This window comes from Nesoenas mayeri (assembly GCF_963082525.1).
Source record: "Nesoenas mayeri genome assembly, chromosome: 20".
Classification (NCBI taxonomy): domain Eukaryota; kingdom Metazoa; phylum Chordata; class Aves; order Columbiformes; family Columbidae; genus Nesoenas; species Nesoenas mayeri.
In genome coordinates, this window is record NC_137569.1 from 925,191 (window position 1) to 942,295 (window position 17,105).

General features: G+C 49.3%; 3 protein-coding genes across 3 annotated transcripts in view; 1 reads left to right on the forward strand and 2 right to left on the reverse strand.

The window, feature by feature from the left end:
- The window catches only part of NF1 (neurofibromin 1), a 68,855-nt gene that overhangs the window by 37,733 nt on the left and 14,017 nt on the right, over positions 1-17,105 (forward strand). The window contains exons 37-47 of the mRNA XM_080356787.1: positions 10,163-10,595; positions 10,834-11,174; positions 11,850-12,052; positions 12,746-12,939; positions 13,478-13,618; positions 13,832-14,111; positions 15,231-15,445; positions 15,631-15,692; positions 15,799-15,913; positions 16,299-16,400; positions 16,964-17,104. Coding sequence (XP_080212913.1) covers positions 10,163-10,595; positions 10,834-11,174; positions 11,850-12,052; positions 12,746-12,939; positions 13,478-13,618; positions 13,832-14,111; positions 15,231-15,445; positions 15,631-15,692; positions 15,799-15,913; positions 16,299-16,400; positions 16,964-17,104 — 2,227 coding nt within the window. The remainder of the gene's footprint in view (positions 1-10,162; positions 10,596-10,833; positions 11,175-11,849; positions 12,053-12,745; positions 12,940-13,477; positions 13,619-13,831; positions 14,112-15,230; positions 15,446-15,630; positions 15,693-15,798; positions 15,914-16,298; positions 16,401-16,963; position 17,105) is intronic.
- EVI2B (ecotropic viral integration site 2B) lies at positions 586-3,885 on the reverse strand (the record flags this gene model as incomplete). The annotated part of the gene is made up of 3 exons (XM_080356818.1): positions 3,802-3,885; positions 2,155-3,048; positions 586-874 (listed from the first exon to the last, which is right to left on the reverse strand). The coding sequence occupies exons 1-3, from the start codon at positions 3,828-3,830 to the stop codon at positions 586-588; spliced, it is 1,212 nt and encodes a 403-aa protein (XP_080212944.1). The 5' UTR covers positions 3,831-3,885.
- On the reverse strand, positions 6,407-7,234 carry EVI2A (ecotropic viral integration site 2A; the record flags this gene model as incomplete). Its single annotated transcript, XM_080357333.1, has 1 exon — positions 6,407-7,234. One exon carries the CDS (start codon positions 7,232-7,234, stop codon positions 6,497-6,499), a length of 738 nt encoding a protein of 245 aa, XP_080213459.1. The 3' UTR covers positions 6,407-6,496.

Here is a 17,105-nt window from a genome sequence, read left to right on the forward strand (position 1 = left end):
CAAGAGAGACTTTACAAAGATCCCTTCAGAGCCTGTCATGTTGTCTGGCAGAATGAGACTTGTTTTTTCATCTCCCTTTCCCCCTCCAGCTCAAATGAGGGCTTTCTTCCGAAAATGCAAGTCTCTTCCAAACGTTATACAATGTCTGCTTTTTGTTTTTAGTGTTTTCAAGCCTATATTATGTTTGGAATAATGTGGTCTTTTATACCGGATGAAAAAATGGCTGTCAACTGGATCTGCTTTACAAATCTCTGCAGCAATGTAGCAATCCCCCCCCCATTCATGCATGCTATTTGCTTAAGTAGAATCAGTTCAAATACATCTGAAATTGTTAAGAATTTAGTCTGAAACGCAAATTCCATGTTCATGCTAACATGCACAGGGTTATTTTTCCTTCTTATAGTGTTAATTACATTCTCAAAGCTGGTAAACACATGTTTGAGAGCTGAATTAATGTTAGTAAGAAATCTCTGACACTGCAGCAAATTTCTGGTGCAAGCATCTGTCATCAACTAAGAATTTCCTTCTTATTTCTGCCTCTAATTTTATAGTGGGTTTTTGTGGTGAAAACCAAACCCCACAAACTTACCGTAGTCTCTCCTGCAGTATCAGCACCTCATTTCTGTGCGAGATGGAGACGTAGAGGTCGTCTGGTCCTGGAGAGCAGCTCCGGTTGCTGGCGGAGCCTGCGCTGGCTCCCGAGCTGCATCGTCTGCCGCTCGCCGGCTCTGCAACCACCTGATCTGCCGGGCTGTGGCTGCCGGGCACTGCAGCGCCGGCTGCCGCCTCCGCTCGCTGCCAGGCCGCGCAGCAGCCGCGCAGCTGGGCTCGTGGGACGCGGACGCTCAGCTTCTCCCTGTCTGCATTTTGCGCTCTGCGAATGCATCAAAGCACAAGGGGCCGGCTCGCCTGCAGGAGCAGCACCCGGGGCCGGCGCTGTTGGAGCTCAAGCTTTGAATCCATTTGAATGTTCCTATTTAAAAAGTCAGATTGTGTTCTTTTTTACCTTCGATTAACCTCTCCTCCCGTAATAAAGGTTCGTGTTAATTTAGGATTCCTACCTTAAACTTCTTAAAGCTACACTGCCAGAATCTATTTTCATTATTTTAAAAGACTCACTTTTCTGCCCCTCAGGAAAGGCTGTCACTCTATTGTCACATACAGTATAGCTCAGCTTTTAGGGTTTTACAGATTAGTCAAAGTGCACAACTAATTTTGCTAATTATTTGCCTGGGTGTTCTGCAAACTGTTTCTGTTTTATCTATAAAAATCAAAAGTGTTTAGGTAGAAGAAAGCCCTTTGTAGTCCCAGTGTTCGGAGCCATTTCAGCTCTTTAGTGACCACTGCACTGACCGTTCGCCTGCACCGTTCTCCGCGGTACCGAGCAAGGTGTGAAGTGCCTGCAGGTTTTACACCAGCAAACTTTTTGAAGTATTTGATCTAAAGGAAATCTCACAGCCGTTAGTAACGACACCTGCGGTCTGTCGGGGGCGTCTCGGGTACCTGTCATCGTTGGTACCATGTTGTGTGCAGCCGCCTGTAAGAAATGGGCCTGTGTACAAAAAAATGGGCCTGTGTGCGTGTTGCGGCGTTTAGACTTGGGTTTGAATTCAGAGCTTTGCATCTGAGCAGATCCTCGGTTGCGCTTTGAGTGACCAAAACATCTTTGAATTAGAAAGCTTTATTAAAATGGACATGAATTCATTGCATTCGGTTGTACAGCCCAGCAGAACAGTGTGCGGAGCTCTCAGCCCTCTGCAGGGGTTCTGCGCTGGTGTCGCTGCAGGGCCCGGCACGCGCATCCCGGCACACGCAGGCGTGCGCATCCCGGCGTGCGCATCCCGGCACACACAGGCGTGCGCATCCCGGCGTGCACATGCCGACACACACAGGCGTGCGCTGTTTGCTGTGATCTCCAGAAGCCGGGTCACTAGTTACAGGTAACTGGTGAGCACAACCCAGATTGGATTTCGAAATGATTTGTTTCAGGGAGAAGCAGCTTGTTCCCTTTTGTGAAAGCTCAAGTTACAAAACCCCGGGGAAATGCCCGTGCTGTGGTCTCGCTGTTCTTGCCTGCATCAGCTTCTTCTTTTTTTAGTTGTTTGAAGAACAGTTCACTTAACAAAAAAGTGAAGTAGCAGTTTTGCCGTCTACAAAGGGTGTTGTGGCTGCAGCAGCTGGGGCAGTGGCTCGTGCATCTCTTGGCTCGGTGACTCGGGTGGTGGGGGCAGCGGTTCCTCTGGTCCCAAGTGGCTCTCCTGGCCCTCGCTGGGCTCAGGACCATGGTCCTCAGCGGGGTCCCTGAGCCAGTCTGGTGGAGGTGGCAGGTCTGGGGACTCAGGGGCTGTGAGAGCAGCGCAGGAGCTGGGTGCCCCGGTCGGAGGTTCCGAGCTGGGTGCCCCGGTCGGGGGTTCCGAGCTGGGCGGCGGGTCGGCGCTGGGCCGGGGAGCGCTGGCTCCGGAGCAGCCGGCCCTGCTCTCTTCTCTGCTCCCGCAGCCAGGGGGCTTCTCTGGTGCAGTGGGGTCCTGCTGTGAGTTTGTGTCCTGTTTCAGTTTCCAGGGCAGCATAAACAAAACTGATGAGCGCTTGGTAGCCTGGTCAGAGTCCATGAAGACGTCTGGTGTGTCTCCGTCCGCAAACGGAGAGCGCCCTGCCCAGTTGGAATCAAGTGGAACTGGCCTCTTGCAGCATTTCCACAGAACAATTATAAGAATGGCTATTAGCATACTGGTCAAGATGATGCCAATGATGAGAGCTGCCACCCAGCTGCTGTCGCTGGGCTCTGGGGACGCCTCGGGGAACGGGGCCGCTGCCGTGGCCGCCGGCGCGCCCCCCGCCTTGCCTAAAACCAGCCCCGTTTCTTGCCATGGGAGCGGAGGGGCTCTGTCCTCGCTGGGGCTGCCGGTGCTGCTGTGAGCGTTCCTTTTCCTCATGGCAGCCTGCGGGGGCATTGCTGCTGAAAGGGACTGCCACATTTCTCCACAGAACAGAACCAGGATGACTTGGTTTCCAGCCATTTTCCTGCAGCCTCTTTCGATCTGTCCTGTCCTGTAGCAGGGATGAAATACAACGTATGAACTTCAGAACTGCTTTGCTGTATAGTTACACTTGACTGACTCCAGACAATTTTATGTTAATACTCTAATAGTGAAAATAATGTTAGACTCAGTGTTTGAAATTCCATATCTGTTCCCATTCCGTGATGAGCAGGTTTGTCACCGACTTTACAAACAACAGGCAGATTTTCAACACTATTGATTGTTCTAATTAAGTGACTTTGAAGAGAATGTCTTGCTTATTATGACCTTTTTTCATCTTATCAGAAAAAAGCATCAGCAGAGAAGTCAGGAGTGTTTCAGATTAACAGTTTTGATCAGTCATGTAAATAGTTGTGGACCGGGAACAAAATATGAACCAGTCCCAGCAGTATTGACAAACAGGATTGGCAAGAGTGAAGAAAATCGGTTGGTTTTGATAGAAATAAGCCGAGACCTAACTAAAAGTCTCTTTCCGTTTCTCTTAAACTCTTATTTCCTGTTATTGCGTCTCTTCAGCAGTTAAGGCTAAAAATGATTCAATTTAACTTTTTTCTGCTCCTCTTTTCAAAATATGGTGGATTAATACTTACATATAGTGTTTGTGATAGTTCATCATAACAATGTCAAATGTGTTTGAAACCCCAGTGCTTTTAAGATGCAGACATTCAACAAGAGCTTTGAACACCCTCTGAAGTCAAGACATACAGAATTTCAAATCAAATAATACAAATGTAGAGCCTTTCCCTCTGAACCGGGTTCTTACCTGCACATGTATGTTCTACCAGCCAGCATGTGTTCCTGGTGCGCAGCCCGGGCAGGCGGCCCGGCCGGGGCGGAGGTGCAGGCAGCTCGTTCTGTGGGGCAGGAGGTGCAGGCAGCTCGTTCTGTGGGGCAGGAGGTGCAGGCAGCTCGTTCCGTGGGGCAGGAGGAGGTTCCACTGCCTGTGCTGGGGTGGAGGTGCAGGCAACTCGTTCCGTGGGCAGGAGGAGGTTCCACAGCCCGGATGCGGTGGAGGTGCAGGCAGCCCGTTCCGTGGGGCAGGAGGTGCAGGCAGCCCGTTCCGTGGGGCAGGAGGTGCAGGCAGCCCGTTCCGTGGGGCAGGAGGTGCAGGCAGCCCGTTCCGTGGGGCAGGAGGTGCAGGCAGCCCGTTCCGTGGGGCAGGAGGAGGTTCCAGTGCCCGGCTGCAGGAAGCGGCAGTGAGATCAGTGACTTATGGCACAGCCTCGTGCTCTGGCAGCAAACTTCTCAGCTCTGTTTTTATAAAACCCAAATCTTTAAACGTTTGTGGCTTTTGTCCTGTATGTGTGCGTTATGTAGAAATTCATAAATACTTGTTTGCCCCTTTGTTGGAAATAGTTCTAGTTAGTTCTGTGCAGACCGGGACTGGGTTTGAGTCTCGCTGAGGATTCCGTAGCAGGATGGGTTTGCTGTCACGAGTGTTGGTGGGGCCGCAGCCTCCGGCTCGGTGCAGGGGGTCACAGAAAGCTGTCCCATCACAGGGTGACCTGCTCACACATCTTTGTTTGAGTAGTTAGGTTAAAAGGCAGATTAGTACAGATTTTGCCCTGTGCCCCTGCTGTCCGTGTCGCTGTCGGTCTGGCCGGCGCTGGCCCTCGCTGCCGTCGTTACCGGGGCCGTGCTCTCCGAGCAACTCTGTCTGTCCTTGTCCACACCGTTGGTGTAACCCAGACTGCTTTCTTTGGTCCCCTTGAGCACTTTAGCCTGGCGAGGCCGCCCGGCAGAAGGAAACCCTGTCACCGTCCCGGCTCTGAGCAGCGTGACACCAGCCTGGATGCTCGCGTTTGCGCTCTCAGATTCTTTGTTAGCGCTTGCACCGCCTGCGCTGTTGCCTCATGTGCTTGTGGTCATTTTGGGGAAGGAAAAGGCAACTGCAATGCAGCATCCCCGGCCCTGCCCTTGGCTGGCTTTGGCACCAGAGTGAGGTGTTCTCAGCTCCTCTGCCGTCCATACCAGGTTGCCATCGCTGTCACACTCTTCCTAGCCTTTCTCCTCACGTTTTGCAGTGCCTGACATAATCCCCTGTCCTCCCGTTCTACTTCTGCACTGTGTTGCACCTCCTGCCATTGAGCTCTGAGGTTTGAGTACGTGGTTCATGGCAGATTCATTGGAATTTGCCCTGCAGGCTGTTTTGGTTGGTTTGGTTTTTTCCCCATCTCCAATGAACGTACTTTCTAATGACCCCCAGCTCTGGGCTGAACTCGCAAACTCCTTCCAGCTGTATGTTCCTACCCCACAACCCACCTTTGGCGCAGGCAGTTGCGTTTTGCTGAGGTCGAGCGCTCTCTTGGCTTCGTTGAGCGGCATCTGCTCCGGCTTTGCTGCGGCTGCGTTGCCCGCCCTTGCGGGTCGGTTTGCGGGTGATGGACTGGGAGGCGAATCGAGGGCTCAGTCCCAGGTCCCGCAGCCGCCCCGTGTGCCGCGGTGTCCGCTGCAGGCTGCGGGCTGTTCTGGGCTTTGCCGCTGGGAGGTTCGACACTGGGATCCGTGGGGCGACAGATGTTCCTTAACCCTGAGCAGCCTGTGGAAAACTTCTCGTATCTCCTTAGAGTGACACAGCATCTCCCGAAATACGGGAAAAAACTGGTCTCTATGAGAATAAAGAAACGAAAAGTCGTGGGTTTTGAAGACATTTTGGGCGTGTTCTCATTGGCTGTGTTAGGACAGGGTGAGTGTGTTTCCATATGGATGTTTCTGTGGTGCAGGTGTCAGAGAGCCCTGTACTACCCCAGCACCTGTTACAATGTAATATCCATAATGCCTTGTGTAACCTTTTTGTAATATTGTGACTTAGAGAAACAGTATCACATAAATCATTTAAAAACTGATGTTGCCAGTTTATTGGGGTTAACAAATTGAAACAGTTCATATAACATATAATACAAACTCATCTATTCATACACAACGTTGAAGCACAATAAATATGATTCCAATGTCAATTTGGTTGAAAAGCAATGAAGCTGGTTTAAGAAGTTCTTGGTGGGAGAACCTGAGAGGGCACTTGGAGACAAGTTGCGGGTTCTGAACGGCACCCGGGCTGTGGCTGAGCTCTGCGTGTCTGGCGGCGGCGCGCGGGCAGGTCTGCGCGGCACCCCCTGGGCTGCCGGGGACACGCGCCTTTCCTCTTCTCCTGCCGACGATCTCGGACAACGGGCGAACTCCCGGCCTTTGGTTTTAGCCCGTTCAGCTCCTGCCGCCGTGATTTCCAGTCAAAGGAGTAAAACCAGTCTTGACACTATTTATAAAAAGCTATTTAACACAGTCTTACTCCCTCGTCGATCTGCAGGTTCCTACAGCATTGCACTGTCATAAAAGGAAAACCCCTCAGATCTCAATTTAGTTTTCCTGTGTTAACATTTGTGTTGCTACTTGAAAACTAAGTTTTTGCCTCGTGTTAATGATGTCAAAAAGGCAAAGGTGGGGTTTTACCCATGGATGAATTATATCTCAACTACAAAATTGGCTAAAATGGGTTTGTGTGACTTTGGTTCTTTGTTTTCCTGCTCATTATCTGTTTCTTTGGTGAGTTTCTCAGAAGTTCCGTCTTGGGTTTTCCTTTGGACGGCAGCGTCTCTCCCCGCTATTAACTCCTGCATTACCAGCTCGGCGCCGGTCGCCTCCCTCGGCATGCGCTGCCACGTTCCGGCCGTGGTTGGCCACAAGCTGTTCGTGGCCACGATGTCCCCGTTGCTCCTGGGCCTGCGCTTTCCTTGCACACTTTTTTTGAGATGTGACATTTTGTTTGCTATTACAACCGTCGACAGAAATAAGAAGGTGCAGATGAGCACAAGTACTGCTATTATAATGAAGCAAACGAGGATAAGAGACTTGTTGTCTTCGCACGTTTCTTTGGCGCCCGTCCCCCCGTGCTCGCTGCGGTTCCGCGGTCCCGCGGCGGCAGACACGGCTCCGGCGCCCGGGTTGGCTGGTGAGGGCTGCGTGGTGCTTGTCTGCGCCTCCACTCTGCTCGTGTTGCTGTTGAAACTGACGCTTAGAGGAGAATTTGTATTGGCCGGTGTTGCGTTCTGTCTTCCACTTAGATTTTGGCTGGTGGGACTCCAGGTTCCACGTGTGGCGCTCGGATAATCGGTGTGGTTTGTGCTCGTGGGCAGACACAGAGAGAAGATTATCATGGCAGGGAGGGCAAAGTGTGGTTCACTGCATCGCTTTGTCTTCATCTTCCTACTTAGTCACCTGCAAAAACACAAATCGTGGTGTGTGTTTAGCAAACGCTCATTCGTAGAGGTTTGAATTGATTTCTCAGGGAATGGGAGGCAGAAGCCTTTTGGATGAAAAAGTAGATGTAACTTGACCTCATTTTTAGTGGATGTAGGAGGAGGAGTTCAAGTACTTGGGATTCTGCAAGAAGACGTCTCAAACTTCTGACAGTTTGAGGTTTATAGAGAATGTATGAAGATGTAAAAAGAACACGGAGCAAAGAGAAGAAGGAAAGTGTTTCCTGTCGGCGGCGCGGGCGCTGCTGGTTCCTCCTCTTTGAACTGCCCACGCTCCAGCCCGCGCTCATCGCTTCTGCTTTTACACAGAAACGAGAAACCATGTAGAGTTTACAAATTACTACTTCGTACTTTCCCGTGTTCCCCTGGCTGGGACCGTGACCGCGCTCGTGAAGGTGATCGAGTGAAAAGCTTTAGTCTGAAATGTTCCTGCAAGTGACAGCAGTAACTTATTTTAATTGTTCATGTTTCTTAGCGTGGCTCTCTGCGCTGTTTCAGAAATGCCCAGGAAAGCCTTTGTTTGCTATTTTTTCTGATTTTTGATACAAAAGGTTATTTATCACAGATGTGCTTCTCACAAACATGCTACAGATTGTGACAGTTTCTTTAAAACACCGCAGAGAACTATGCCACTGATCCTGCCATTGGTATGTTCTGTTCCCCATCTGTCTGTTCCAATGCATGTGTGTCTGGAGGGCAGGACACTGATCGTTAGCAGTAGCCAGTCTGAGACCATCACCTGCCAGTGCCGGAGGGAGCGGGACCAGTGCTGGAGCCCATCCCGTCCCGTCCGTCCCGTCCCATCCCATCGCTGCTGCCTCCACACCTCGCGGTTCTTATCCCACCCCTTGTCCACTTTCACCTGGCACTGTTAGCAGACAATATGTTCCCTTTGGGTGCTACACACTACATGTAGTTCAGATGTAAGTACTATAGAGAATGACCCATAGTAACAGTGCTATTTTATAAATACATATGACATGTTCTTGAAGCTATTCCCCGGACAACGTTTACTTTTATCGTAGTCAAAAGTTAGTGCGCCCACCAAAGAACTTCATATATTCACTCCCGAAAATGAGAGGGGTGAACTTGCCTGGCAGAACCCGAAGGGTTTTCTGCAGAAGGGAAGGGGTGATGTGATCAGGACAAACCGTGGGTCTCTCCTTAGGTGGCAAAGGAGCAGTAGAAGATACATGTATCTTTTACTTTGCAGTGCACCTAAAGTTAAGCTCAGTTCTGAGATTGATCCTTCTTGTTAAGTGTGAACAGAAACTGCCTCGGTGGGCACAGCTCCGGCAGTTTGAGCTGCGTGTGGTGCAGGTTGCCTGGACGATGCCTTGTCGCGTACTTTAGGACAGAAAAAAGCAAAACCAGCAAAGCCTTTTTTTAGAAGCAAACCCGTGTTTCACACGGAGCATCAGTGTGACACGCAGGGCTGGGCCGCGTGTGCTGGGCCGCCCGCGGGGCACAGATCCAGCCCAGCGCGCCGCTAGTGCCCGGAGCTGCCGTCCCGCCGCCTCCCGCCACGGACTCAGCGAGTCTGGTGGCAATCGGGGTGTTCTGCACCAGATGTGCTTTTCTTAAAACAAACTGATGTTGTTACGGCCCTTGCTAAAGATCAGGAGAGCAAAGGAACTGTCAAAGAGCTGCGCTGTTTCTGTTTAGCAGGAGCCTTTGTGCGCAGGGGCTGCTGGGGTCGGTGCCCAGCGGGGTCAGCACAGCTCACCCGCGCCTGTCCCCTTCATTCTTTGGAGTCTGATTAGGAATAACACTTAATATTACTAAAAAGTTGTATTGGCTTCCTTAGTGCAGTTGGAGATGGTATATTTACTATTTTTGAGTTACTTGAACCTCTTCAAAAATACTTCTGTATATCATTTTCTATAAAATCTAAGAAACTTTGAAGTGGAACTTAGAATAGGAGAAGGAAAGTGTGTACTCACCTTGCCGAGATGGAGTCAAGAGAAAATTGGTGTTTCAGGTATTTAGTCCTTTAAAAATAAAATGTCTTCGTGCATGTATTTGCTCATAGGATTCAAACGGCCATTAATATGCACATAGATTGAGACAATGCTGGTATTTTTTAAGTAAATCTGTAACTGAAATTTTACGTCGCTTAAGTGGAGAACTCAAACCACAGAGATGACACACTTCCGCTCGGTACCAACTGCACCATGACACGTTAGAGGGGGAAAAACACCGACGTGCCCAAATTAGCTCTCAGAACAACAGGAAGTAACGCGGGGAAAGAAGAACCAGTCTCTCTGGCAGAGCAGTGTCTGCGTTGCGGCGCTGATCTGAGCCGCGCCGCGCTCGGGCGCCCCGCACGCTCCGCCGAGCAGCCGCCCCGCGCCGGGGACGCGCCAGCACCAGCTCCTGCCAGAGCCCCCGATTGCCTTGGAAGAGCTGAGTTAATGCCAGCTCCACACACAGCAACATCCAAAATCCCTCCAGTGTTCACCAGCTGCTGCTGGGTTTGATTTATTGGTAATGCTTCCCGGTAGATTTTTGTTTTGTTTGATTCTGGAGACTTGGTTTAGGCAGATGCGCTGTCCACTCTTGTGAAGTTCAGAGGAGGATTAAACGAGAACAAACGATTCTTAATATTTATGCGTTATCTGAATGTTTTTCTCAAAAGAGCTTTTTAGTGGGCACATCCCCTGCAGCACTCAGGGGACTGAGCGTTCTGAGAAACGCTCAGAGTGCTGCAGCATATAGCAAACAAAGTGTGAGACCCTTTGAAGAAGCAGGTTTGTGGATACTTAGTCTTAATTCTGGCTTCTGGAAGAAATGTGCGATCATCCACCGCTCAGATGTTTGTAACCTGGGTCTAAAAAGCAAACCCACAATGTCTGTCTGGTTTACTTGCAGGTTCAAGACTGGTCAGATCAACGGAGACCTGTTGATATACCACGTGCTGCTGACTCTGAAGCCATACTATGCAAAGCCATACGAAATCGTGGTGGACCTCACACACGCTGGCCCCAGTAATCGCTTTAAAACAGACTTTCTGTCGAAATGGTTTGTAGTTTTTCCAGGCTTTGCTTATGAAAATGTCTCGGCAGTTTTTATTTATAACTGTAACTCTTGGGTCAGAGAATACACCAAATACCATGAAAGGCTCTTGACAGGTTTGAAAGGCAGCAAAAGGCTTATTTTCATAGACTCTCCAGGGAAACTGGCAGAGCACATTGAACACGACCAGCAGAAGCTCCCAGCGGCGACCTTGGCTTTGGAGGAGGACTTGAAAGTGTTTCACAATGCTCTCAAACTGGCTCATAAAGACACCAAGGTTTCTATCAAGGTAAGTCCTTCTGATGCTGCTCCTAGTGGCTTGTTGCGTTTTCATAAGGATTTGAACATGATTCTGTTGTCTTTTAATTCTCCTCTTCTGTCTTGAGGAGAAATCACAACTTGCTAGTTTGCCCCTTCAGGAAAAACAACATTTCCTGCGTTTATCTCTATGAAATCAAAACTGTCAGACTTTTCTCTTTGTACTGTTGACAAAAGGTGCTCAACATTTTTTCTGTTCTCTTTCTAAGGTTGGGTCGACAGCCGTGCAGGTGACGTCAGCAGAACGAACGAGAGTCCTGGGACAAACAGTGTTTTTAAATGATATATACTATGCCTCCGAAATAGAGGAAATCTGTCTGGTCGATGAGAACCAGTTTACCCTGACCATCGCCAACCAAGGCACGCCGCTCACCTTCATGCACCAGGAGTGCGAAGCCATCGTCCGCTCCATCATCCACATCCGGACGCGGTGGGAGCTGTCGCAGCCCGACTCCATCCCCCAGCACACCAAGATCCGGCCCAAGGACGTGCCCGGGACGCTGCTCAACATCGCGCTGCTCAACCTGGGCAGCTCGGACCCCAGTCTGCGGTACCGATCTTTGCAATTAACGTCGACTTCGGTCACAAACGTGAATCCTCTCCAAGGTTTTCTTAGTGTTAGCAAATCTCTCTTGAATAAAACATTTTTACTCTCACCACAACTCCACCAATGTTCTTTTTAGTATAAAGAAAAGTTGGGTTTTCTGTAGATGAGGAAGGGCATACGTACCGTTGGGGTGACCGAAGGCATACAGGAAACCTGATTTCTCTCTATAAGGAGAAATGCTGATGCTTAGCAATAGCTGTTCATTAGGTGCATCTGATTTTCATGGTGTTAACATTCTTGTTCAATACCGTGGGAGCTGTGCCTCTTGGCGCGGTCCCTCCCAGCAGCGCAGCTGCACGTGGGGATATTTCGGATCCCCTGGAACTGGAGGCGTTTCTGACAAGTCCAGCCCAAGGTCCCTCAAACGTGCTCTTTAGGCTCATCAGAAATTGTTTAGAGCAGGTGGAGGAGTCGTTTCTTTCATTTCTCCAAAGCAAATGTTGTTGTCTCTGAACTGGTGCAGGCGAAAAGTTCAGGATTTAAATGTAATCTCTTATATAGCAGCATTGATTTGATGTTGAAAATGTCAGTGCTACTGCTGTGATGCCTTGATGTAACGCATATATTTTTAAATGTACAAGAAAACTATTACAAGTCACGTTGTTTGCTTTGTTACAGGTCTGCTGCCTATAATCTTCTATGTGCCTTAACCTGTACCTTTAATTTAAAGATTGAGGGCCAGTTACTGGAAACTTCAGGTCTCTGCATTCCTGCCAACAACACCCTATTTATTGTGTCTATTAGTAAGACTCTTGCAGCTAACGAACCGCACCTTACCTTGGAGTTCTTGGAAGAGTGTATTTCGGGATTCAGCAAGTCCAGTAAGTAGCACTGGCATTGCTCCTGCTAACTGGGAATTTGACGAGATTAAAGTTGATCACTGTCTAGCTTAGTCAATTCAGCTTCCTCATATTACTAAGTCACAATGATTTTAAACTGCAAATGCTTCTTAGAGCTGTTTTAGCTATTCTTGAGATTATCCATGTATGTGTGTTCCTTAGCAATCAAGTTGTGTAACACTCGGCAGGAGCAGCATCACCAGCTGGAACGGCACCTGCTGGAGCAAACACGGCACTTTGCACGTGCAGTTATTCTTTTCCGATTGATTATATCTCTCAGTTGTAAATCTGGTTCTGTTGCAGGGCTTTTGTCAGCCTGTTTTTCCAGGTGTAAGGCAGCTCTGACTTTGCTGTTGGAAGCTGTTTAGAATGCGTTCTCAAGATTAAAGAGAACTGATCTTTGGTAGTCCTGCCCAGTAGCCCAATGCACAGCTGTTGTGTCCCAGCTGGGGTGGGATCCGCAGCGCCCCGTGTCCGGGCAGGCGCTGCAGCGCTCCTGCTGCCCGGTGGAGCGCGGCTCTCCTGCTGCTCTCCTCTTTGCCCAGGTGACGCGCTCTGCGCTGGCAGTAATTGTTATAGATAATAAAACCGAAAGGAAAAGTGCTCACAAATAATCATTTACATATAACCAGAGAGCAGTGCTGGTTCCGTGTCACAAAGTGACTTTTATTTCAGGTATTGAACTGAAACACCTGTGTCTGGAGTACATGACCCCCTGGCTGTCCAACCTGGTCCGGTTCTGCAAGCACAATGACGATGCCAAGCGCCAGCGAGTCACCGCGATTCTCGATAAGCTTATAACAATGACAATAAATGAAAAACAGATGTATCCTTCCATTCAGGCAAAGATATGGGGAAGTCTTGGACAGGTACCAATCCTGCGTCATTTATTGGGTTTTGGTTATAAGCAGATTATGGAGTTTTTAACCACTTAAATGTTAATGCAGAGCAATAAAATGGGTCTTGCCGTGACCTCAGTGCAGTAGCTGTATGGAGAGTGCTGTCCAAGTCCTTCCGAAGTTTCCGTTCTCTAAAATACTCCATAAAATCATTAATGAACTCCGACTTTTAGGAATCGTGTTCCCGGTAGCCGTGTTCACGCGTGGCTGGTGCTCTCAGCAAACACTTCGACACATGAGATCTTGCTTATTTTCTTGGATGTAGGTTTTTTCCTCCACTTCAAATCCAGTTTCTTCTTTATTTTCCAGTGCTCTGATGGCATTCAGCTTTACACTTCTAGAGTTTACATTAGGCTTTTTTCCAGATCAGAGCACTGAAACCAATGCTTCCATTTGTGGTAGTTAGGCATCTCCAACTAAAAGAATAAATGGTTGCTTATTTAAAAGGTGGTTTATTGTGGAAAATAAAGTTAATCTGACTGATAAAAGCCCCTTTTGTCTCCAACAGATAACGGATCTCCTGGATGTGGTGCTGGACAGCTTCATCAAAACCAGCGCCACGGGGGGCTTGGGCTCCATCAAGGCGGAGGTGATGGCAGACACAGCTGTAGCGCTCGCCTCTGGAAACGTCAAATTGGTTTCGAGCAAAGTGAGTTCCCTCTGCCTGAGTTGCCTTTTACATAATAATTTCAACTTACATAACGATGTGGCACCGAGATGCTTTCTGGCAACTCGGTACAGGCAATAATGCGAAAAACATGATAAAATAGGTTCCAAGTAATGTTAAATTGTAATGGTTGTTACTGGATTGTTGAGCTCTGCTCTTCAGCTCAGTGACACGAAGCGGTTGCTCTGTTCTCAGGTGATCGGCAGGATGTGTAAAATCATTGACAAGACGTGTCTGTCTCCGACGCCGACGCTGGAGCAGCACCTGATGTGGGACGACATCGCGATCCTGGCGCGGTACATGCTCATGCTCTCCTTCAACAACTCCCTGGACGTGGCGGCTCATCTCCCGTACCTGTTCCACGTCGTGACCCTGCTGGTGGCCACGGGTCCCCTTTCTCTTCGAGCTTCCACTCACGGTCTCGTCATCAACATCATCCATTCTCTTTGCACTTGTTCGCAGCTTCACTTTAGCGGTAAGGTGGTTTCAGATTTTCAATGAAGCCGATTGCTCCTCGGTTTGTCTGATCGATCTTTGGGTGGTCTTTCTCTCTTTAGACTGTCCTGAGAGTTTGAAAATACCATGTTGTAGTTCAGCTTGTGTGCAAATCAGGATGAGAATATGATCTACACCAAATCTACACTGTCAGGTTTAGAGCAGGTGCATAATGTAAATCGTTTGTGTAATGAGTTCTAGAAAAAGGGAAGAAGGTACCAGTAAGTTCCTGTAATGCAGAGAAAGGAAAAAATACGTCTGTGCTAAAACTGGCTGATGTGCATCTTTCGAATGGTTGCACAATATAGTAACAAAAATATCAATTACATAAGGGAATTGTGAAACTGTACTGTTAAAACAGGGATTTTTCATACTGCTGTGTTTTAGCAGTCCTAAAAATACTTGGTATTAGCTGATATGTATCTGTCACTTCTTACCACAGAAGTGGAGATAAACCCAGGCTGGATTTTGTGCAGAAGAAAAAGTTTATGTAATCTTGTCCTTATTTTTTTTTAAGTATCTGAAAGCTCATGTTACATCTATATATATCGACAGTGTGTGAATGTGCACACACGTATATATGAAGAAAAGCTTTGCTTTGACGCACAGCAAGGCGAGCCTTTCTGTTCAAACAGGAATTTGAAGAACGCTGAAATTACACGAAAGTTCGGAACTGTAAAAATAGCCCGTGTTGGCAGCAGGGCGGTCGATTCCCCTGCTCTGGGCGGCTGCCGTGTCGGTGCAGAGCAGCCCAGGCCGGCGGCCGCCGCAGCGGAGCTGCCGGGGTTGCGGAGCAGAACTCACCGGCTCCGCCTGCGGAACCGCTGTGAGCAGGCGCCGTGCAGAACCCCCTTCAAACGAGGTTCTTCTCCCTGTGTCAGAGTCCCCCTTCCTGGAGGGGGCTCAACAGCCTCTGCAACAGGCACAGGTTTTGGGGCACTCTCTGGGAAAAGCAACGAAAAAAAGGTGCTGGAATGTGCCAAGTGACACATAGGATGATTATCTGCTTCTGGATTTGTGGGAGGGTGAGCCTAGGAGTGTTGAACATACCAATTGGATTTCAGTGGTTTATATTTAATATGTAACCATTTTTCAACAGAGGAGACCAAGCAAGTTTTAAGGCTGAGCTTGACTGAGTTCTCTCTGCCCAAATTTTACTTGCTGTTTGGAATCAGCAAAGTGAAGTCGGCCGCGGTCATTGCGTTCCGCTCCAGCTACCGCGACAGGTCCTTCTCCCCGGGCTCCTACGAGAGGGAGACTTTTGCGCTGACGTCGCTGGAAACCGTCACTGAGGCGCTGCTGGAGATCATGGAGGTACGTGGGGGAGCGCCCGGCCCGTGCTTCGTACGGGCAAGCGGCGCAGTGGGACGGGTCTCCCAGCAGGGGCTGTGATTAGTAGTGACGTAGCTGACTTCGAGAACTAAACTACCTGCACATTCTGAATTTTTAAAAGCCTTTTTTTAGTGTAACATGTATTCAAACAATATCATTCTTTTTAGGCTTGTATGAGGGATATTCCGACGTGCAAGTGGCTGGACCAGTGGACTGAACTAGCTCAAAAGTATGTTCTAGATCTCAAAACATACCCCTGCCTGCCTGGGGGGTACACTTAGAACTCTACAGCCTGTTTAGTGTGTCTTTGTTTGATATACTCTGTTTCTTTACAGGTTTGCATTCCAATATAACCCATCGCTGCAGCCAAGAGCACTTGTTGTCTTTGGCTGTATAAGTAAACGTGTGTCTCATGGACAAATAAAACAAATAATCCGAATTCTTAGCAAGGTAATATTTTCTAAAGACAGTTCCATTCCATAGCAAGTAAACAGTGTGCAAAATGTGTTTCCCCTTAAGCATTCGGAGTTTTATGGACATAAACTCTAACTGAAGAGCATCTGACCTGTGGAAGAGCTCCTCTCTGATTCTTGCGCCCCGTCCTGCACTGTTACTTTTTTACCACCCGCTGTGCAATCGCCTTCAGCAATTCCTGTATCACTGCTCTCTAGATCTCCATTTGTAAAAGTCCTTGGGAATTGGTTTAAAATGAGCTCAAGCTTTATAAAATAATTGAGAGCAACAATTGTGGTTTAGAGCTTTGATCTTCTTTTTACAAAGCAAAATATCATTATGGTTGTATCTTTAATTACTTTTTTTTTTTCCCCACAAAAAGGGACTTGAGAGCTGTTTGAAAGGCCCTGATAATTACAACAGCCAGGTTCTGATAGAAGCTACGGTTATAGCCCTCACCAAGCTGCAGCCTCTCCTTAACAAGGTAAACTACTGGATTTTTGGAGTAAACAGAGAACCTAGTTCATAAATGACAATTATGACGATGGGTTCAATCTCAAAAATATAAGTAAGTGTTGTGGTACGTGAAGTTCACACTTTCTGCTGTACTCAGGCCAAGTGCTGCAGACGGGAGGTGGGTTGGACGTGTGTGGGGCCGCGGGGCTGCTGGCCGGTTCAGCCCGGGCCCCGCTGGCGGTTCAGCCCCACTCGGCCCCACTGGCGGTTCAGCCCGGGCCCCGCTGGTGGTTCAGCCCCACTCGGCCCCGCTGGCGGTTCAGCCCCACTCGGCCCCGCTGGCGGTTCAGCCCCGGCCCCGCTGGCGGTTCAGCCCCACTCGGCTCCGCTGGCGGTTCAGCCCCAGCCCGACTGGCGGTTCAGCCCCACTCGGCCCCGCTGGCTGTTCAGCCCCGGTCCCGCTGGTGGTTCAGCCCCACTCGACCCCGCTGGTGGTTCAGCCCCGGCCCGGCTGGCGGTTCAGCCCCAGCCCGACTGGCGGTTCAGCCCCACTCGGCCCCGCTGGCGGTTCAGCCCCACTCTGCCCCGCAGGACTCCCCGCTGCACAGGGCCCTGTTCTGGGTGGCCATGGCCGTGCTGCAGCTCGACGAGGTGAACTTGTACTCAGCGGGCACCGCGCTGCTGGAGCAGAACCTGCACACCCTGGACAGCCTGCGAGTCTTCAACGACAAGG